This window comes from Lithobates pipiens, unplaced genomic scaffold (assembly GCF_037356315.1).
Source record: "Lithobates pipiens isolate NorthernLeopardFrog02 unplaced genomic scaffold, aLitPip1_a1.2 Scaffold_19, whole genome shotgun sequence".
Taxonomy (NCBI): Eukaryota; Metazoa; Chordata; class Amphibia; order Anura; family Ranidae; genus Lithobates; species Lithobates pipiens.
Window position 1 is genome coordinate 518,065,785 of NW_027507764.1, and position 22,718 is coordinate 518,088,502.

The 22,718-nt window shown below is 51.2% G+C and overlaps 1 protein-coding gene across 1 annotated transcript in view; it reads left to right on the forward strand.

Moving 5' to 3' along the window:
* Window positions 1-3,020: 3,020 nt before the first annotated feature.
* The window catches only part of LOC143998091 (uncharacterized), a 53,650-nt gene continuing 33,952 nt past the window's right edge, over window positions 3,021-22,718 (forward strand). The window contains exon 1 of the mRNA XM_077493842.1: window positions 3,021-3,860. Coding sequence (XP_077349968.1) covers window positions 3,054-3,860 — 807 coding nt within the window. The 5' untranslated portion in view covers window positions 3,021-3,053. The remainder of the gene's footprint in view (window positions 3,861-22,718) is intronic.

The following is a 22,718-nucleotide window of genomic DNA, read 5'->3' on the forward strand; positions in this document are numbered from 1 at the left end:
TAATCTATAAACAAGTCAGTGAACTGTTTGTTGCAGATGCTCTTTTATGTGCACTCCTCCCCACTTCTGATAATGCTGAAGCTATTGAGAATTATGAAGTGTTGGCTCTGGATGGAGTGTTGCCATCCAGAAAGATTCTGGAACTAAAGCAAGAAACACAGGCCAATGCCACCTGTCAGCTCCTCATGGACATTATTCTCAATGGGTGGCCTGGCTCCTTTAAGGAAATCCCACATGATATCCGACCATTCTTCTCTATTAGGGATGAATTGACAGTGGATGATGGATTAATCCTGCGTGGTCAGAGATATGTCATCCCTCATTCTCTCCAGAAATACTACTTGACATAGCTCCATCAAGGTCATCCTGGCATTCATTCCACTAAGCGAAGGGCGCGTGAAACTGTGTTTTGGCACACTAGATACACTGACATTGAAAGAGAAGTTTCCAGATGTACAAGAACAGAAAAGATGGATCTCATACCAAGGAATAAAGGTCCCTATCACAATTGAACCAATTTGTCTCATTAGACGGTGTACCTCCACAACTATGAAGTAATCACGGACAAAAAAGGGAAAGACAATAATGGAAAGCCACCATAAAAGTCATCCCATAGGGAAAGAGTTGTATATGGAGAACCAACAATGGTATGTTATTTGATAGTATAGACTTTATTACACAAAATTTACCAAAAATTGCCAAACATTTGGGAGGCACAATGGCCCACCCCATAAACACTAAGGCCGCGTACACACGCGGGGACTGTTCGCTCAACTTTGTCCGCTGAACAGTGTTTCGGACAGTTTCAGCGGACAGTCTGCTGAACAAAGTTTTTCGGAAATTCCGAAAAACTGTCCGCTGAAACTTTGTTTCAGCGAACAGTCCCCTCGTGTGTAGGCTTGTTCGTCAAACTAAGTTCCGCGCATGCTCAGAAAGGATTTACACGCCGAAGTTTGCATTGCAGTGTATAGGACGTCGTTTTCTAGTCCCGTCGTACGTGCCGTTCACGTCATCGCGCACGGTTTCAGCGGACTGTTCGTTCGTCGTGTGTGGGCAAGTCCGTCCATGCTAATTTTGAGCGGACTGTCCGCTGAAACTGTTTGACGGACAAAGTTGAGCGAACAGTCCCCGCGTGTGTACGCGGCCTAATTAAAAAATGGTTAAAAAGACAACATTGTCACTCATACTCAGCACAACAGGACACCACTCACATAAGCAGGTATACAACCATGACCTGAATATACTTCCTAGGGTATTGGGCCATAGAGGTCTAGGTAGGGGGCAGGGCCACCATCAGGGGGGTACAGCCCATATACTTGTAAGGGGCCCCAGTGTGTGGACAGGCCTGGCCGACTGGCAGGGATGTGAGAAGGCAGGGGCGGGTGCAGAGGAGCTCCGTGGATGCTCCTGAATGTGTGTGAGTCGGCAGGCTCCTGTTCTGTCATGAGCTGACATCGGACTCTTTGCTGCTACCTCTGGCCATTTCCTGCATGTGCACCCATATGCACATGGAAATAAGAGCTGGGACTAGGACCACCTTCCAAGTAGGGATGAGCCAAACACTCATCCGCATTCTCATTCGCAACAGAACAGGCAAAAAATGTGTTTGAACACGCAAACACCATTACTCGCAGCTATAATGAATTGTCGGTCCCTGCAATACACATAAAAGTCATTGAAAAAAAGGCATGGGATTCACCCACAGACCATTGCAAGGCCCTTCGGGTCTGGTTTGAATATTAAGGGTGTGGAGGAGATTTTAAAATATAATATTTATAGCAAGGAGCTTAAAGGAAACCATTCTGAGGACTTTCTAATAAAATTTCCATGTCTCGTTTTATGTATATTATATATATATACATATATATATATATCTATATCTATATCTATATATATATATATATATATATATATATATATATATATATATATATATGTATATGTGGGCAGAGGTTTTTACTGGAAGATATCATGATAGATTACCTTTTAGAAATACAGAAATGTCTCCTATCTCGTGGGAACCATTGAATGTCCCCAGGTGTTAGGTGAATTCCCTTTTTGTTTTACCAATCATCTTTGCAGACGTTGAGGCTCCATCTCCCCAGGGGTCATTAACATGCTAATGTCGGAACTGTTTGGGCTGAGGGATCAAAGGAGGTGGTTCATTAATTAATAGACTGAGTGGCACCGGAAGTTTAGGCAAACATGGACATTTCAGTGAGCTTCAGAGTTAGCCAATCAGAGTGTGAGACAACTAGAACCAATAGGCATTTAGACTTCAGAATTAGCCAGAGGTTGATGCAAACTCAGAGCCAATGGGTGTGTTCCATCTTCTGATTGGCCGAGAATGCATATGAAATAGGGGCGACAGGATGTCCGTGTAACGTATACTTGTATCTCTAACCTATTTCTATCTCTAACCTATCTCTTTCCCAGGACTCTCTTCTCCCAGGATCGCTTCTCGGCTTTTTGGCTAAGATCAAGTGTAGTATCGACTATAGCCCTTAGGGGTGTCTCTGCTTCACAGCTAGGACGTTGAGAACCACTTGTATCTATCCAAGCCATTAGGTCCTTGTGGGGTACCCTCTGCTCGGCCTTGTAGGATCGTTGATTAAATTCAGCTTCACCTACTTGCTGCTATTGGGCCAGAGGCTTAGCCCCCACAAGGAACGAGATTGCGGTCTTCCCTCCTCCCCCCCTCCGCATTACTACCTTCGGGCAGTAGATGCAAGAGCCTTTATAAAGGCTTCAGAGCGAAGACGTCGAGGAATCCAGAAGGAAGCCGCCGAAAGAACACCTGAAGCGACTTCTCTCTCTCCAAGACGATGGGGAAGAGCGAGAGAAAGACCAGCAAGAAGAACCCCGCTCCAGCCACTTCCACCAAGGTCCCCGGGGATGTTGCTGCCCCAACCCCCACCTCTACCCCGGCCAGCACCAGCCAGCCGGGACCAGCCAAGCCTTCCCCCCCTGCAGACGGGCTCCCTACCTTGGAGTCCTGGATGAAGCAGACGGTAGTGCTGCAACTGAAGGAGGTGGACGGAAGGGTCCCCGACATGACCCCGGAGATCTTCGGCAAGAAGATGATCCTGGAGCAGGGGTTCAGCAAAGCGGAAACGCTTTCAGTGCAGGCCTTCACAAGAGGTACATTTTTTGTAACTTTTGTGTCTTTCCAGGCCTGCAGAAGATACTGGGATATGGTCAAGGCGAGTGGTCCTGAATCCCCCTTCCGTAAGTTCGCTGCGAACTGCCCCATAACACGGGACGAGAAGTGGGTGACGGTGGCCATGAGGAACCCCCATACCTCAGGTAAGGATATAGCCACTTACCTCCAGAGGTTCTGCACCGTGGTGAAGGACCCCGTCCGAATCCTCGATGCCAACGGCTTCTGGATAGGTAAGTGGTCAGTACTCTGCAAGTTCAGGAAGGACCCTTCGGGGGACATCCTGCACCTGCAGCCCTGCTTCTCCCTGGGCAACTCCGCAGGCATCCTTTTCTACCCCGGTATACCCTTCACCTGCAACAGGTGTAGCAACACCGGACACATGGGGAAGGACTGCAAAGAACCTGCTTGCAGGTCCTGTAGGGTTGCAGGCCACGAGACCAAGGATTGTCCGAGGTCCAAAGCCTGCAACCTCTGCGGAGCGGCTGAGCACGTGTTTAAACACTGCCCCCAGCGGTCCCGGTCCTATGCTGGCGCCCTGATCCAGGGCAAACCATCCTCCAGCACCAGGAAGAAGCCACCGGAAAGGGAAAAAGAGCCACAGAAGACCACGGGTAAGCACACCCCTACCCCCACCCCTGTCCAGGCCCCAGCCCGGACCCCGGCCCCAACCTCCAGCACCCCCCCACCCGCCACCCCGGTGCTGGAGGATACCCTCCCCACCCTCCCCCCACCCACCCCGGACCTGTCCTCCCTGGAGGACTTCCCCACCCTCCCTTCCACCCCCACCAGTGGACTCTCAGGAAGCCGGAAACGGAAGCCTAGTAGTCCAACAGCAGAGGAACCCGCTTCCTCCACTAAAAGGCCCACTGGCGACCGGCGCGAAAGCGAGGGACCAGAGCCAATAGTGGAGGACCTCGAGTCAGCGGGGGAGGAGGATGAGGACGTGGAGGGAGAGGAGGAGGTCATGGCCATCCCTGAGCCTGACCTCCCCTCCGACATCCACGTCCCCATCACCAAGAAAATGATGGATGCTGTCCTGCAGGAGCTCGGCCTGTCCGAGAACACAGGACAAGCAGAAGAGGCAGCAGAAGAAGAAGCGAGGTAAGTTCGGTCCCTTACCGACTAGACCTCATACCCCTTTTTCATTATGGCAGAGATCTCAATCTTTTCCATTAATGTGAGGAGTATCAAGGATACATCTAGGCGGCAAGCGGCACTGACATTTCTTGCCACACAGCAGAGTGATGTCTACATGCTCCAGGAGTGCGCACTTCCTCCTCTGAGGAGGTACACCCATCTGACCTCCCAGTGGACCCTCGGTCCCTCCTACTGGTCCGGGGGTGGCGATTGTAAGTCTGCAGGTGTAGCCATTCTTGTCAGGGGTGGGCGCTTCGCGGTTGACTCCATCCATGAGCTAGTCTGTGGCCGTCTTCTGGTCATAGACGGTTCATGGGTGGGAGAGCCAATTAGGCTCATCAACGTGTACGCCCCCCCAGATAAGAACGAGCGGCTGGAACTTTTCCAGACCCTGCGGACCCAACTCGTCACCACCAGGGCAGTAGTAATCGGCGGTGATTTTAACTGTCCGATAGAGGAGGATGGGCGCAGCTCCAGCATGTACGCAAAACTTGATGCTACATCCAGGCTGCTCAAGGAGATGATCTCGGAGGCTTCCCTGCAGGACACCGTGGGATCCATAGGGAAAGGTACCGTGAACTACTCATGGTGCCGTCCCGATGGATCAGTGCGTTCCAGGATCGACTTCGTGCTCACTTCAAGAGCAGTCAAGCATCGCGATTTCTCCATGATCCCCTGCTTTTTCTCTGACCACAGGGCTATTCACTTTCGGGGTGACCTGGGCGAGGGCTTTGCCCGCGGAAGCTGAATAGTACCCTGCTGGAAAATGAGGAATTGATGGGGGAACTCCGGGAGGCCTATGCCACCTGGAAGGAGGAAAAGCGATTCTTCGGAAGGGTAAGTGACTGGTGGGAGTTTGTGAAAGTCAAGCTACGCAGCTTCTTTCAGGCAAGGGGACGACAGCAAGTGTGTCAGGAAGAAGGAACTCAGGAGACTGCAACGTCAGTTGCAGTCCCTGCAGGACCTTCACCACTGTGGCTGGGACGTTAGGCAAGACCTGGAGGACACCAAGAAGAGCCTGAAAGGGCACTTTGAGGAAGAATCCAGGCACATTGTCTTCCGTGCCAAGGTGGAGAACCTTGAGAAAGGTGAGAAGTGTAATTCTTTCTTTTTCAGGAAACTCCACTCAGGACACACACCCTTGTCTGAGCTGCGTGACGAGACCGGAACACTCCAGAAGGGAAAGGAGGCTGTGATGCAAGTGGTCAGCGACTACTACACCAACCTCTACTCCCCGAAAACAACAGATTCACAGGCAGCCGACAGGTTCCTGTCAGGTATCTCTAACCAAATTGATCCTGCAGGTTCGTCGGACGTCAACGCCCCCTTGGTGTTGGAGGAGCTGCACTCTGCCGCTAGATCCTTTAGGCAAGGCAGGACCCCGGGCTGCGATGGTCTCCCAGTTGAACTTTATGTAACGCTGTGGGATCTCGTAGGCCCGGACCTGCTCGAGCTGTACGAGGAGATGGTGGTGGAGGGCAGAATGCCTCCGACCCTAAGGGAGGGGATGATCACGATTTTGTATAAGCGCAAGGGGGAGAGATCGGACCTGAAAAACTGGCGTCCGATCTCTCTTCTGAACGTGGACTACAAAATCCTCGCCAAGGTTTTGGCCAACAGGCTGAAATCTGTCATCGGACAGATCATCCACCCGGATCAGACTTGTGGCATTCCTGGTCGCAGGATTGCGGACAGCCCCGCGCTTGTCCGGGACACGGTCCAGTACATTCATGGCCGCCGTGTGCACGCGGCCCTGGTCAGCCTTGACCAGGAGAAGGCCTTTGACCGTGTCTCCCATGAGTTTATGTGCAGCGCTCTGCGCAGGTTTGGTCTTGGGGAAATGTTCTGTTCATATGTAAATGTAATGTACAATGAAATTTGTAGTGTGGTGTTGGTGAACGGTTGGAAAACTGACCCCTTTCCAGTGTTGTCTGGGGTCAGACAAGGCTGCCCTCTCTCACCTCTGCTTTTTGTCTGTTGTATAGAGCTCTTCGCCCGAAGCATCAGACGGAACCCAGAGATCAGAGGGATCACCGCACCAGGACCAGACAGACGGGAGGTCAAGTGCTCGCTCTACATGGATGATGTGACGGTGTTCTGTGCCGACCGGCACTCCATCGACACACTCGCCCAGACGTGTGAGGACTTCGGCCAAGCTTCAGGGGCAAAAGTCAACTGCGGGAAGTCGGAAGTCATGCTCTTCGGAAAGTGGTTCCTGCCTTCTTCTGCACCTATGCCCTTCAGCGTCAAAGCAGACTTCATCAAAATCCTTGGGGTCTGGTTTGGAGCAGAGGGCGCAGCCCTGAAGTCCTGGGAAGAACGACTGGCAAAGATGCGACAGAAGTTTGGACTTTGGAGCCTCCGAGAACTCAACATCGAAGGTAAAACACTGGTACTCCGCAGCGAGATTCTCCCTGTGTTGCAGTACCTCGCCCAGGCCTGGCCCCCTCGGGTTAACACCTGCAAGGCCATCACCAGGGCAGTGTTTCACTTCATCTGGAGCTCCAAAATGGACAGAGTAAAGCGGGCGGTTATGTTCAAGGAACCCCTCAAGGGCGGCAAGGGCGTGCCCGACATCGCCACCCTACTGAGGGTCTTCTTTGCCTGTAACTGCATCCGCAGAACTTTGGTGGACAGAACTGTAGACTCTGGCGGTAACTCCATGTCCCGTTTTTTCCTCCTGCCTCTCTGGAGGTCTCTTGGATGGGACAAATGGGACAGCTCCATCCCTTACAACTGGGACACTCCTTGGTATTACTTGGACACTTTCAAGTTTATTAAGGAGCAGGGGCTACATGGAGTGAAGCCCGACTTGTGGAAGCCAAAAACTATCCACAAGTTGATCAGAGCATCAGACATTGTTGAGACTGTTCCAGGCCTCCCTTCAGCCACTTGCAAAGTGGTCTGGAGGAATGTTTCTTCACAGAGACTTACCAACAGGCACAAAGATCTGGCATGGATGGCAATCCAAGGGGGGTTGCCACTCAGGACATTCATGCATGCCAGAAACCTGTGCAGATACAGACACTGCCCCTTTTGCATCATCCAGGAGGAAACTGCTCTGCATGTTTTCTGGGAGTGTCCCTTTGCACAGGGCCTGTTGAGGGCTCTGGAACCTGATCTCAAAGACTTTGTTCCACAGACTGCTATAACACACTTTGGTGTGTTAAACGGACTCTTTTGTGGGACTCACTCACAAGAGGACATTGATAGTGCCTGGCGGGTGCTGTGTTGTTTTAAGGACGCTGTTTGGTGCGCCAGAAAGCGCCTCATCAACCAGAGGGAGAGGATGTCCATCCAGGACTGCCGCAGACTGATTCACAGTCTGCTCAGAGACTATCACCTGATGGACAACAAGGAGGAAGAGGAGGTCTGAAGATTTCCCCTCCCCCCCCCCTCCCCCACCACTATGTACCCTTTTTGGCAGTTCAATAAAGCTTCGGGCCTGTGAACTCTTTCTCCCCCCCCTCCCCACCTTCTCCAACCCCCCCCATCACACCTGTTGCTCTTTGAAATGCCATCTAGATTTTGACTTAGACTAAGACTGTATGACGTGATATGTATTTAGCAATGGTTTTTGGTAATGCTTTCAGGGTAATGCGGCGTCATGCATGATGTGATGTTTCGGGGTATTATTACTCTGCGCAACACATCAGGCATCATACCGCAGGATGAATGTAATTAATTTATTTGTATGTTTGGAACTGTATTGTCATGTAGTGTATTTTATGCGCTGCGTCGCAGTACAGTGTGGAATGTACCCTGTTAAAAGTATTTTGTTTTTTGTATATTTTCTTGAAAAATAAAGTATACATTTTCAATCAAAAAATATCTTTCCCAGGACTTGTCTTGAAATATTGATAACCCTATTGATTGTGTATGTCTATTGTAACCATATGGCCTAAATTATCTTTGCATCCTAAGCAACACTGTACCTTCCCAATCTTTGAGATTGAAATGCACCTGTGGGCCTAGATCACACTGAATGTCCTTGATGTGTGTGAATCTATCTTTCTGTGTAAACTACTAACTGGGGATCATAAGCTTTGTAATTACCGCTATAAATCGTATTGCAATTAGGTGTGCATGAGTTAACTACCTCCTGTACTACAAGTGCGCATAGGTAGGAATGGCCGAACTGTTCACCCGGCGGTCGGTTCGCGGCAATGTTTGCGTGTTCGCGATTCGCCCGAACGGTGGACTATTGCCGCTGTTCACCCGGCGGACATATCTGTTTACAGTGTGAAAGAACTTTGACCCATGATGACACATCCATCATGGGGTACAGGACAGCCAATTGAGAAATTTTTCAGCACATGGACAATTGGACATTCCCCCTACCTTATAAATAGACATGATCTGGCGGCCATTTTACATTCTATCTTATGTCAGTGTAGGGACAGGACGCTGTGTGCAGCAGGGAGACTGTAGTGACACAAATCACTAGCTATTAGGGCCACAAAAGTAATTTTAAGGACTGGTATAGGTGTACAGTATATAGGGTTCTGCTGTGCTGGTGATTGCTGAGTGCACTGCTGACTGATTCTGCAGCTGTCTTTTGTCAATGTAAACCCTGTGTGGAGCAGGGACAGTCAGTTTAATCACTAGCTATTACTATTAGGTCCACTAATTAAGGACTGGTATAGGTGTACAGTATATAGGTTTGTACACGTATAATATACTTTCTTCCGAATATACTTGACTGCTGCCCGATTCTGCAGCTGTCTTTTATCAGTGTAGGGACAGAGGGACAGTCTGCAAATCACTAGCTACTAGGTCCACAAAGGTCCTTGTAAGGACTGGTATAGGTGTACAATATATAGGGTTGTGGTGCACTGCTGCTGACTTCTGCCCTATTCTGCAGCAGTCTTTTATCAGTGTAGGGACTGAGGGACAGTCTGCAAATCACTAGATACTAGGTCCACAAAGGTCCTTGTAAGGACTGGTATAGGTGTACAATATATAGGGTTGTGGTGCACTGCTGCTGACTGCTGCCCTATTCTGCAGCAGTCTTTTATCAGTGTAGGGACTGAGGGACAGTCTGCAAATCACTAGCTACTAGGTCCACCAAGGTCCTTGTAAGGACTGGTATAGGTGTACAATATATAGGGTGCTGGTGCAGGGCTGTGCTGCAGATTACTGCCCTATTCTGCAGCAGTCCTTTATCAGTGTAGGGACAGAGGGACAGCCTGCAAATCACTAGCTACTAGGTCCACAAAGGTCCTTGTAAGGACTGGTATAGGTGTACAATATATAGGGTTGTGGTGCACTGCTGCTGACTGCTGCCCTATTCTGCAGCAGTGTTTTATCAGTGTAGGGACTGAGGGAAAGTCTGCAAATCCCTAGCTACTAGGTCCAAAAAGGTCCTTGTAAGGACTGGTATAGGTGTACAATATATAGCGTGCTGGTGCAGGGCTGTGCTGCAGATTACTGCCCTATTCTGCAGCAGACTTTTATCAGTGTAGGGCAGTGATGGCGAACCTTGGCACCCCAGATGTTTTGGAACTACATTTCCCATGATGCTCAACTACACTGAAGTGTGCATGAGCATCATGGGAAATGTATTTCCAAAACATCTGGAGTGCCAAGGTTCGCCATCACTGGTGTAGGGACTGAGGGACAGTCTGCAAATCACTAGCTACTAGGTCCACAAAGGTCCTTGTAAGGACTGGTATAGGTGTACAATATATAGGGTTGTGGTGCACTGCTGCTGATTGCTGCCCTATTCTGCAGCAGTCTTTTATCAGTGTAGGGACTGAGGGACAGTCTGCAAATCCCTAGCTACTAGGTCCAAAAAGGTCCTTGTAAGGACTGGTATAGGTGTACAATATATAGGGTGCTGGTGCAGGGCTGTGCTGCAGATTACTGCCCTATTCTGCAGCAGTCCTTTATCAGTGTAGGGACAGAGGGACAGTCTGCAAATCACTAGCTACTAGGTCCACAAAGGTCCTTGTAAGGACTGGTATAGGTGTACAATATATAGGGTTGTGGTGCACTGCTGCTGACTGCTGCCCTATTCTGCAGCAGTCTTTTATCAGTGTAGGGACTGAGGGACAGTCTGCAAATCCCTAGCTACTAGGTCCAAAAAGGTCCTTGTAAGGACTGGTATAGGTGTACAATATATAGGGTGCTGGTGCAGGGCTGTGCTGCAGATTACTGCCCTATTCTGCAGCAGTCCTTTATCAGTGTAGGGACTGAGGGACAGTCTGCAAATCACTAGCTACTAGGTCCACAAAGGTCCTTGTAAGGACTGGTATAAGTGTACTATTTGGTGTGCAGTAAATAGGTGTGTAATACACGTATAAAATACTTGTACATATAGAAAGCATAGTATAGAGCATTTCCACTGTGCAGCATTGTGACTGCTGAGCGGTTCTGCAGTGATACTACAAAGAGTGACAAACACAATAAAAAAAAAAGTATTATAACTAGTGTGATAGACCAGTGGCCCCCAAAACCGACAGATTGAAGCGGGGTGTTATATACCTTCTTCCACATACATACTGCACTTCTCTAGAGACTTTTGTCACAGGGTCATTTAAAAAATGACAGGCAGAGGAAGAGGCAGGCCCTTCCGCAAGGGTGGTAGGGGTAGGGCAGGAGCAACAGGCTTGAGCCAAAGTGGCAAATTGCAGAAGGTGCGTGCGATTACATCAAAGGACGCACCAGACTTAGTTGAGTGGCTCACTCTGCCTTACTCTTCTGCACCCTCCTCATCCTCTCGATCTGTGCCCTCTTCTTCACTCTCTGCTATGTGCACAAGAGCATAAAGACACCACCACCACCATATACCTTCCGCTTGAGTCACAGGAATTATTTTCCGATCCATATCAAGACATTTCCGATGCTCAGCTACTTTTGGCATTGGATCAGGAAGAGGAGGTAGCAACAACCGCCACTCAGGAGTCTGATGACAGTACCCAGATCATCCAAAGGAGGAGGTTGGTCCCCGCTGTTGCTGCCTACTCCTTGATATCTAATTATAGCAATGGGGAAGGTGACGTTGATGATGACGTGTCTAGTGATGTCACGTGGGTGCCCACAAGAGAGGAAGAGGAGGGGAGTTCAGAGGGAGATATGGACCAGCAGAAAGGGAGGAGAAGCAGGAAGAACTTAGCTTGCACAGGAGGGACAAAGAAGACTGCGAATGTATCAGGGCGAGGCATCAACCATGTACGGTCACATCTGGTGCTCCCAGGACCCTGGCACATGGCTCCGCAGTGTGGGCTTTTTTTAACGTGTCCGATGCTGACAATAGTGTTACCATCTGCAATCTTTGCAGTCAACGCATAAGTCGCGATAAGCCCAACACTCACCTAGGGACGACCGCCTTAAGAAGGCACATGAGCTGCCATCACCGAGCCCAGTGGGAGCAACGGAACACACAAAGCCACACTCCAGGCTCTCACCATCCAGCCTTGTCTTCTACTACGACTTCTCCTCTCTCCTCACAATTGTCCTCCACTCCACCTTCCATCACGCCATCCTCACGTTTTTCTGGAAAAAGGCAGGCTTCCGTGGGCCAAATGTTCGAGCGTAAAAAAATGATGACGTCGGACAACCCTCTTGCCCAAGGCTGGCTTGTCAGAACTGATAGCCCGCCAACTACTGCCATATAAACTCAGAGGCCTTTCAAAAATTTGTGGCCATTGGAACACCACAATGGAAAGTCCCAGGAAGGAAGTATTTCTCACAGAAGGGCATCCCAGAGCTATATGGCCATGTTCAGCGGCAAGTGAATGTATCTCTGGCACACAGTGTGGGTGTCAAGATACATCTGACCACAGACACGTCGTCTAGTAAACACGGGCAGGGAAGGTATATCACTTTAACTGCCCACTGGGTGAACCTTCTGACGGCCGTCAAGCATATAACCCGTGGCACCCGTGTAGATTTGGTTTTACCACCACGGATTGCATGCAGGCCTGCCTCTTCTTCTCCTCCTCCTACTCCATCCTCCTCCCTCTCCTCCTCAGCTGACTCCTCCGTTTCCGCTGCTAGCGTCTCTTCCGCTGTGCCGCCAAAGCTCCCCAGAACCTATTCAACATGCCAGGTGAGACGTCATGCTGTGTCTGTTGTGCCTGGAAGCCAAGAGCCACACTGGCCCTGCACTCCTTTCAGCTTTGCGTTCACAGGCAGATCAGTGGCTAACACTGCTCAATTTGACAGTTGGTAAAGTGGTGTGTGACAACGGTGCCAATCTGCTTAGCACATTGAAACAGGGCAAAATTACGCACGTGCCATGCATGGCACACGTCTTAAACTTGGTCGTGCAGCGATTCGTTGTCAAATACCCTGGGATCCAGGACATCTTGCGGCAGGCAAGGAAAATCTCAGCCCATTTCAGAAGACCTTACACGGCCATGGCTCGCCTTGCTGACATTCAGCAGTGACACATAGTGATGGACGAACTTCCGACGGGACGTTTCACGAATGCGGACCGCGAACGCGGCTGATAGTTTGCGAACCGTAACGTTCGCGGCGGGCCCCATTGACTTCAATGGGAGGCGAACTTTGCAAACCTACAGGTCAATTTTGCAGCCACAAAATAATTACTAGCTGTGCAAACATAGTCCCACCACATGGCCAATGACATAACACATGTATGAGGTGAATCTGGGATCGACAACTACAAGCATTCTTTTTTTTATATGTGAAATTGTGACAATTCAGGACTGTGGAGCGCATGAAGGCAATGGAGGAGAGGGAAGGTCAGGGTAGGCAAAGAAGAGGGTGCAGGAGATGATCACCAGCAGCGTGACATACAGCAATGACACCTGCACTGTGATAGTCATCTGACACCAGCACCGTGATAGAGAGCACTGACATCAGCAGCGTGACATAAAGCACTGACACCAGCACCGTGATATACAGCACTGACACCAGCACCGTGATATACAGCACTGACACCTGCACCGTAAGCAGCCCCAGGAGGAAGTCAGCATAGCACAGGGATGGTGGGAGCCCCTCATAATGAGCATAGCAAAGGGATGGTGGGAGCCCCTCATAATATGCACAGCAGAGGTACAGCCCCAGGAGGAAGTCAGCACAGCACAGGGATGGTGGGAGCCCCTCATAATAAGCAACCCCAGGAGGATGTCAGCATAGCACAGGGATGGTGGGAGCCCCTCATAATAAGCAGCCCCAGGAGGAAGTCAGCACAGCACAGGGATGGTGGGAGCCCCTTATAATAAGCATAGCACAGGGATGGTGGGAGCCCCTCATAATGAGCATAGCACAGGGATGGTGGGAGCCCCTCATAATATGCACAGCAGAGGTACAGCCCCAGGAGGAAGTCAGCACAGCACAGGGATGGTGGGAGCCCCTCATAATAAGCAGCCCCAGGAGGAAGTCAGCACAGCACAGGGATGGTGGGAGCCTCTCATAATAAGCAGCCCCAGTAGAAATATGACATCGCTCAACCTCTTCAAACAGGAGGGTATGGGCATATAGTACGGTGTGCTTTTTTTGGACAAGGAAGTGAGCCAAATGAAGAAAGAAGGTCTGTGTGCTCGAATAAAAAAATCGTTTATAGACATATACATGGTCTACTGGTCACATGTGTTGAATTCCTCTGAGATCCATGCCTCATTCATTTTTAGAAATGTGAGGTAGTTAACACGGTCGTGAGCTAGGCGAGTACGCTTTTTGGTCACGATCCCCCCTGCTGCGCTGAATGTCCTTTCGGACAGGACACTGGACGAGGGGCAAGCCAACAGTTCGATTGCGAATTGGGCAAGCTCTGGCCAGAGGTCAAGCCTGCCCACCCAGTAGTCCAGGGGTTCATCACTCCTCAGAGCGTCCACATCGGCCGTTAGCCCGATGTAGTCGTACACCTGACGGTCTAGGCGTTCCCTGATACTGGATCCGGATGACACCTGTCGATGGGTTGGCTGAAAGAATGAACTCATATCAGAAGTCACCAACACATCTTCAAACCGGCCTCTTCTTGCAGGCGCTGTTGGATTGGTACCCGCAACTCCTTCTCTGGGAGTGGGAATTGCTCCTCTGCCAGCGCACGCAAAAGCAGAATGCAGCATTTCTCCAAGCAAGACCTGGAAGTGCTCCATTCTGACAGCCCTCTGTGACAGCGGTAACATTTCCGCCATTTTGTGTTTGTACCGGGGGTCTAAGTACGTTGCCACCCAGTACTGGTCCTTGACCCTTATGCTTTTTATACGGGGGTCCCTATTAAAACACTGGAGCATGAAGGCCCCCATTTGCACTAAACTGGAAGCGGTGTGGTGGCCTGGCTCCTGCTCATCATCCAGGATAATGTCGTCCTCTTCATTCTCCTCTCCCCATCCACGCACAACAACAGGGATCCCAGAAAGGTTTAAAGCATGCTCTTCTTGCTCCTCCTCATCCGCCCCGGCACCATCCTCCTCTGACTCCTCTTCAGACTCCTGTTGTTCACTTGTCTCAGAGTAGCCCCCCCTGGGAATTCATCCAGCATTGCGACTTCCTTATCTTCCCGCTCCTGCTCCTCCACAGCTTGATCAATAACACGACGCAATGCACGCTCCATAAAGAAGGCATAAGGTACCATGTCACTGATGGTGCCATGGCTGCGACTGACCAGTTTGGTGATCTCCTCAAATGGCCGCAGAAGTCTGCATGCGTCGCGCATGAGCAGCCACTGGCACGGTGAAAAAAAACCCAGCTCCCCAGAACCTGTTCTGCCGCAGAGTTCATACAGGTTGTAAGGCTGGCCGCAGGCCAGCCTGTATTTGTAGAAGGAGCCTGAGAGGGCTATTTAAACCTCCTCCTCTGTCAGGGCCAGTGTTGTTAGGATTTCTGGGAGGATGGTCGTCACTTCCAGCTCCCCCCGCGCCCCCCCCCACCGGCATGTTCCAGCATGTCCCCCCTGACTGATGGAGGATCAGTTCCTCGTCTGTCCCCATCATCCCTGGGTTCTACTTGGGCCGCCCTGCCCATCCTTGCGCCCCCATGCTCCAACTTCATGGGGGGGGTTCCTGGGGAGCGTCCTCCTCCTCACACTCTCCCCCTTTGCTCATTCTGGCTGGTGTGCAGCCCTCCCCACTTCCCGCGGCGCTCATGCCAGGGGGAGCTGGGGGGGGGGGGTGGTGTCCGCCTGCCCGTCCTTCCTTCCAGCCTCGGTGTGGCTGGCATGCCCTCAGTCCGCCAACCACATGGCTGTCAGAGCCCTTGGCTGTTGAGCAGGGAACGAGGGTTAGATCGTCAGCTCTTGGGCACACATGGGCGTGTATGTGTCGTGGCGATGTCCCCTCCCCTCACTGTCACTCCAGGAACAGCTGCTGCTTCGTCCTCCTCGCTGTGCACACAGCCCGGGGCCCCGGTCCTTGTACCTGCCTCCTTGGCAGCTGCCGTTGTAGTCTGGCTCTCTGGACATCGCGGCAGCCAGGCACCACTTGGCCAAGTTTTGGGACGCTCCGACGAGGTGGGACAGCGGCGACATCTCCGGCAGTGACAGGTGCACGCCCTGCCGGGACCCCTCGGACTCCTTGGAGGCGTATTGTGCTCTGCCCGCCATTTCTCCTGGTGAGGGGAGGGAGAGGTAGTCGGCCGCCGCCGGCTCCCCTTCTCCCCTCGCAGGTACGGAGCACCCGTCGTTTCTCCTCGTGGGGGGAGGGGGAGGTGATCAGCCGCGCCGGCTCCCCCTCCCCCCTCACATATGCAGTGTACCCGCCGATTCTCCTGGCGGGGGGAGGTAATCGGCCGTGCCAGCTCCCCCTCCCCCCTCACATATGCAGTGTACCTGCCGATTCTCCTGGTGGGGGGAGGGGGAGGTATTCGGCCGCACCGGCTCCCCCCCCCTCACATAGGCGTTTTTCGTCCGGAAAGTAGGCACGGTGATTACAAAATCAGCAAACACTCAGTTTCCTGAGCTCCACGTGGTGGGCCTCCTGAGCTCCACGTGGTGGGTCCCCCCCTTTCTGAGCTCCACGGGGTGGGCCTCCTGAGCTCCACGTGGTGGGTCCCCCCCTTCCTGAACTCCATGTGGTGGGCCTTCTGAGCTCCACGTGGTGGGCCTCCCCCCGCCTGTGCTCCACGTGGTGGGTTTCCTCCCCCCACCCGCCTGAGCTCCACGTGGCGGGTCTCCCCATCCGCCTGTGCTCCACGTGGTGGGTCTCCTCCCCCCACCCGCCTGAGCTCCACGTGGCGGGTCTCCCCATCCGCCTGAGCTCCACGTGGTGGGTCTCCCCACCCGTCTGAGCTCCTTGTGGCGGGTCTCCCCCCCCCCCCGCCTGAGCTCCACGTGACATTTCTGTCACAACACTCAGTCTAGCATTTCTGTCACGGCAAGTAGGGGGGGCTTAGCGTTTCTGTTCAGCATTTCCGTCACAGCGCTCTGTGTGGCATTTCCATCACAGCGTTCTGTGCGGCATTTCCGTCACAGTGTTCTGTGCGGCATTTCCGTCACAGCGTTCTGTGCGGCATTTCCGTCACAACGTTCTGTGTGGCATTTCCGTCACAGCGTTCTGCGCTGCATTTCCGTCACAGCATTCTGCGCTGCATTTCTGTCACAACGTTCTGTGCAGCATTTCCGTCACAGCGTTCTGTGCAGCATCTCCTGTCAGCGGTCTGTCCAGTATTGTTGTCATGGCGGTCTGTCCAGCATTACTGTCATAGTGGTCTGTCCAGCTTTTCAGTCATAGCGTTCTGTCCAGCATGTCTGGCATAGCGTTTCTGCCCCTGGATGCCTGTCATAGCGTTCTGCCCCGGCATGTCTGTCATAGCGTTCTGCCCCTGGACTTCTGTCTGCCCCTGGACTGCTGTCATAGCGTTCTGCCACTGGACTGCTGTCATAGCGTTCTGAACCAGCATTTCTGTCATGGCGTTCTGAACCAGGATTTCTGTCATGTTGTTCTGAACCAGGATTTCTGTCATGGAGTTCTGAACCAGGATTTCTGTCATGGCATTCTGAACCAGGATTTCTGTCTTTGCATTTCTGTCCAGGATTCTGCTGTTGCGTCGCTGTCTCAGTTTTTCTGTTATAGCATTTCTGGCCCAGGATTTCTGGCATTTTATTTATGCCTCAGCGTTTCAGTCTTGGTTGTTGCTGTCATTGCGTTTTGCCTCTGGTTCTGTCACTACGTTTCGGCATCAGCGTTAAGTTTCAGCGTTTTCTGTCATAGTGTTTTTCATCATGGCATGTTGTGTTTCTGTCTCAGCGTTTTTCTGTCTCAGCGTTTTTCTGTCTCAGCATTTTCTGTCTTTGTGTTGCTGCCAGCATGCCTGTCATAGTATTTCAGACTTGGTGTTCAGTCTCAGATTTCTTAGAGGGGCGTTGTTCACTCATGGCATACTCTGGTAGTCGTTCGTCTTTGTTGATTGTCATGTCCCATCGTGTCTGTGTCATGTTTTGTACCTGGGTCAGGTAGCTAGGGCTCACACGTCAGGATCTGTCACGTCTATAGATCCATACGGGCTGTGGTTTCGTTTATTAGATTGTTGTCCACAATCTTCTCGCCCGTATACCATACGTCATACGTTGCATGTTCATTCACCACATCCATACGACTACCCACCATTGCCTGTGGGTACACTAGCCCTGAGTTTTCAGTTAATTACCTGTCTCTGCACTGCAGGTTACTCGGGTTTACTTACCACTTACGTGTGGGTGGGGGGGTCCGTCCGTCAGGTTCTTTTACGCGCAGTGGTCTTGACTTTTCTGCTCATATTTCATTCTTAGTTAGGCAGGGGGTATTGTTGTTCTTATGTCTGGTTGTCTGTCGTTTCTCTAGTTTGTGTTTCAGGTTGGCCCGTCTTGGCATCCATACCGATATCATCCATGCCTGCTATCACTTCCTTCAGCCCGGCCGTTGTTGGGGGCTAGTTGATTGGTGCTGATGTCTTTTCACCACTGGGCTCACCCTTGGGTCAGAAGTCGAAAAAATTTCCTTCAGTTGATGTCCTGTTGTGTTGAGGCCCTGGTTACTGCCCAGGGATGTGTAGTCTCTCTCAGGGTGTTTGTTAAGCCACTTCCCCGTGACGGTCCTTGGGGGGTAGGTTGGGCAGATGTCATAATGGCTTTGGATTCCACTCTTGGCTCTGATCTTGTTTGAACTTATTGCCTGGAGTTCCACTTAGGGATATCAGTCCAGTCGTCTTTTCCGATCCCCAGCTTGTTCCAAGTAGGGGGGGCTTGGGTATGTCTGTATCATGCCATGGGGACTATTTCCCCGGGAGGGAGTCTGGCCCTCCTTGGTTCAGGATTCTGTCCCTGCTGTTGGGTTCAGGCTGTAGCATGACCCGGTCGTATCCGGTGGGACCTGGGTCCTGCGTCCGGTATGGTTTCTCCAGGTTGACAGTATTATTGCCATGGTGCATGGGCCTTATCCGCTTACTCCGTCACATCCATCAGGTTTCCAGCTTTTCACACTCCTGCTAGTGGTCTTTTTGCCACTCACCCTCTTGGGGGGGGGGGGTATGTCTCTGGGCTATTTCACTGGTGTTCATTGGGGTATTTCGCCATCTTTTGCAGGGATTTTCCTCGGGCCAGGCCTTGTTCCTTTCCCCTCTCGTATCCTCTCATTTCACAAGCAGTGCATTCTCGGGTCTGGGTGTCACGGGCTTCCGGCTCAGTTCAATCTTTCAGGGGTTGTTCAGTTGGGTTCAGGGTAGTGTCACAGGTTCGATAGGGGGTTCCTTCTCATCGCCAAGTCAGGAGTCGGTGTGTTCTTTTGCCACTGCGAACACTTTCCAGTTACTTGCTGGATACGTACTGCTGCCGTCCGGGAGCACACCTTTATCCGTGATGGTTCATTACCTTCCCTTCTTCACCTAAATTTTGTGTCTTTTGCCCTCTTCTCAGGCATACTGACCAGCTAGGCCAAGGCACACCTCAGGCCTTGGTTCTTAGGAGTATCACATTTCCCGCTTGAAGACTCTGACTACAAGTTGTAAGGCTGGCCGCAGGCCAGCCTGTATTTGTAGGAGGAGCCTGAGAGGGCTATTTAAACCTCCTCCTCTGTCAGGGCCAGTGTTGTTAGGATTTCTGGGTTCCCACCCACCCGTTCCCCAGTTTCATACATTCTCATAGTATTTTGTTCTTATTCTTACATTCAGGGTATGCCCTCTTCTCAGGCATACTGACCAGCTAGGCCAAGGCACACCTCAGGCCTTGGTTCTTAGGAGTATTGCATTTCCCGCTTGAAGACTCTGACTACAAGTAGACATTAACTGCACGTTTCTGCTGGAGCAGCCTATCAAGCATATAGAAGGTTGAGTTCCATCGCGTCGGACAATCGCAAATAAGACGTCTGACCGGCAGATTGTGTCGCCGCTGAATGTCAGCAAGGCGAACCATGGTCGTGTAAGATCCTCTGAAATGGGTCGAGATTTTCCTTTCCTGCCGCAAGATGTCCTGGACCCCAGGGTATTTGACAACGAATCGCTGCACGACCAAGTTTAAGACGTGTGCCATGCATAGCACGTGCGGAATTTTGCCCTGTTTCAATGCGCTAAGCAGATTGGCACCATTGTCACACACCACTTTACCAACTGTCAAATTGAGCAGTGTTAGCCACTGATCTGCCTGTGAACGCAAAGCTGAAAGGAGTGCTGGGCCAGTGTGGCTCTTAGCTTCCAGGCACAACAGACGCAGCACGGCATGGCAACGTCTCACCTGACATGTCGAATAGGTTCTGGGGAGCTTGGGTGGTGCAGCGGAAGAGACGCTAGCAGCAGAAAAGGAGGAGTCAGCCGAGGAGGAGAGGGAGGAGGATGGAGTAGGAGGAGGAGGAGAAGAGCCAGGCCTGCATGCAATCCGTGGCGGTAAAACCAAATCTACACGGGTGCCACGGGTTACATGCTTGACAGCTGTCAGAAGGTTCACCCAGTGGGCAGTAAAAGTGATATACCTTCCCTGCCCGTGTTTGCTAGACCACGTGTCTGTGGTCAGATGTATCTTGGCACCGACACTGTGTGCCAGAGATACATTCACTTGCCGCTGAACATGGCCATATAGCTCTGGGATGCCCTTCTCTGATTAATACTTCCTTCCTGGGACCTTCCATTGTGGTGTTCCAATGGCCACAAATTTTCGAAAGGCCTCCGAGTCCACCAGTTTATATGGCAGTAGTTGGTGGGCTATCAGTTCTGACAAGCCAGCCAACAACCGCTGGGCAAGAGGGTTATCCGGCATCATCATTTTTTTACGCTCAAACATTAGGTCCACGGAAGCCTGCCTTTTTACAGAAAAACGTGAGCTTGGCGTGATGGAAGGTGGAGTGGAGGACAATTGTGAGGAGTGAAGAGAAGGAGAAGTAGAAGACGAGGCTGGACGGTGAGAGCCTGGAGTGTGGCTTTGTGTGTTCCGTTGCTCCCACTGGGCTCGGTGATGGCTGCTCATGTGCCTTCTTAAGGCGGTCGTCCCTAGGTGAGTGTTGGGCTTACAGCGACTAATGCGTTGACTGCAAAGATTGCAGATGGCAACACTATTGTCAGCAGCGGACACGTTAAAAAAAGCCCACACTGCGGAGCTGGGAGCTGGGAGCGCCAGATGTGACAGTACATGGTCGATGACTCGCTCCTGATACATTAGCAGTCTGCTTTGTCCCTCCTGTGCAATGTAAGTTATTCCTGCTTCTCCTCCCTATCTGCTGGTCCATATCTCCCTCTGAACTCCCCTCCTCTTCCTCTCTTGTGGGCACCCACGTGACATCACTAGACACGTCATCATCGACGTCACCTTCCCCACCGCTATAAGTAGAGATCTCGGAGTAGGCAGCAACAGCGGGGACCAACATCCTCCTTGGGCTGATCTGGGTACTGTCGTTAGACTTCTGAGTGGCGGTTCTTGCTACCTCCTCTTCCTGATCCAATGCCAAGAGTGGCTGCGCATCAGAAATGTCTTGATATGGATCAGAAAATAATTCCTGTGACTCAAGCGAAAGGTATGTGGTGGTGGTAGTGATGTTGGTGGTAGTGTCTTTGGGGGTGCACATAGCAGAGAGTGAAGAAGAGGGTGCAGATTGAGAGGATGAGGAGGGTGCAGAAGAGTAAGGCTGAGTGAGCCACTCAACCAAGTCTGGTGCGTCCTTTAAAGTAATTGAACGCACCTTCTGCAACTTCCCACTTTGGCTCAAGCCTGTTGCTCCTGCCCTACCCCTACCACCCCTGCGGAAGGGCCTGCCTCTTCCTCTGCCTGTCATTTTTTAAATGACCCTGTGACTCTCAGTCCCTATACTGATAAAGGACTGCTGCAGAATAGGGCAGCAGTCAGCAGTAGTGCACCTCAACCCTATATATTGTGCACCTATACCAGTCCTTAAGGAATAGCAGACTGTACCTCACTCAACCCTATGTACTGTAGTACACTATACCTTACCAGTCCTTATAAGGACCTTTGTGCAACTAGTAGGTTGTGATTAGCAGACTGTACCTCAGTCCCTATACTGATAAAGGACTACTGCAGCAGAAGGGCAGCAGTCAAGTATAATATTCTTTCTATATTTGGAAGAAAGAATATTATACGTGTACAAGCCTATTACCATACCAGTCCTGAAAAGAACCTTTGTGGACCTAATAGTAACAGCTACTGATTAAACTGACTGTCCCTCACTGCCACACACAGCTTACTGCCTGTCCCTATTTAAACTGACAAAACACAGGCTCCTGCAACAAGAACATGAATAGCACTCAAAACTATATCCTGTACTACTTTACCATACCAGTCCTGAAAAGGACTTTTGTGGACCTAATAGTAACAGCTAATGATTAAACTGACTGTCCCTGCTGCACACAGTGTCCTGTCCCGCTCTCTACACTGACAAAAGACAGGCTGCAGCAACAATGACTTGAATAGCAGTGCCTCAAACCTATATCCTGAACTACACCTAACACCTATACCATACCAGTACTTAAAAGAACTTTTGTGGACCTAATAGCTAGCGATTTGGGTCACTGCAATCTCTCCCTGCTCCACACAGCAACCTCTCCCTATAGTGACATATGAAAGAATGTAAAATGGCCGCCTGATCGGGTCTATTTATAAGTTGGGGGAATGTCCATGTGCTGTAATATCTCAATTGGCTGTCCTGTACCACATGATGGATGTGTCATCATAGGTCAAAGTTCTTTTACACAGTAAACACTGGCGAACAGCGGCAATAGTCCGCCGTTCGGGCGGACCGCGAACAGCCGAAATTTGCCGCGAAACGACTGCCGGGTGAACTGTTCGGCCATCTCTAGTGACACAATCTGCCAGTCAGACATCTTATTTGCGATTGCCCGGCGCGATGGAACTCAACCTTCTATATGCTTGATAGGCTGCTCCAGCAGAAACGTGCAGTTAACGTTTACCTGCACAAACTCTGCGGCAGAACAGGTTCTGGGGAGCTGTTTTTTTTTCACCATGCCAGTGGCTGCTCATGCGCGATGCATGCAGACTTCTGCGGCCATTTGATGAGATCATCAAACTGGTCAGTCG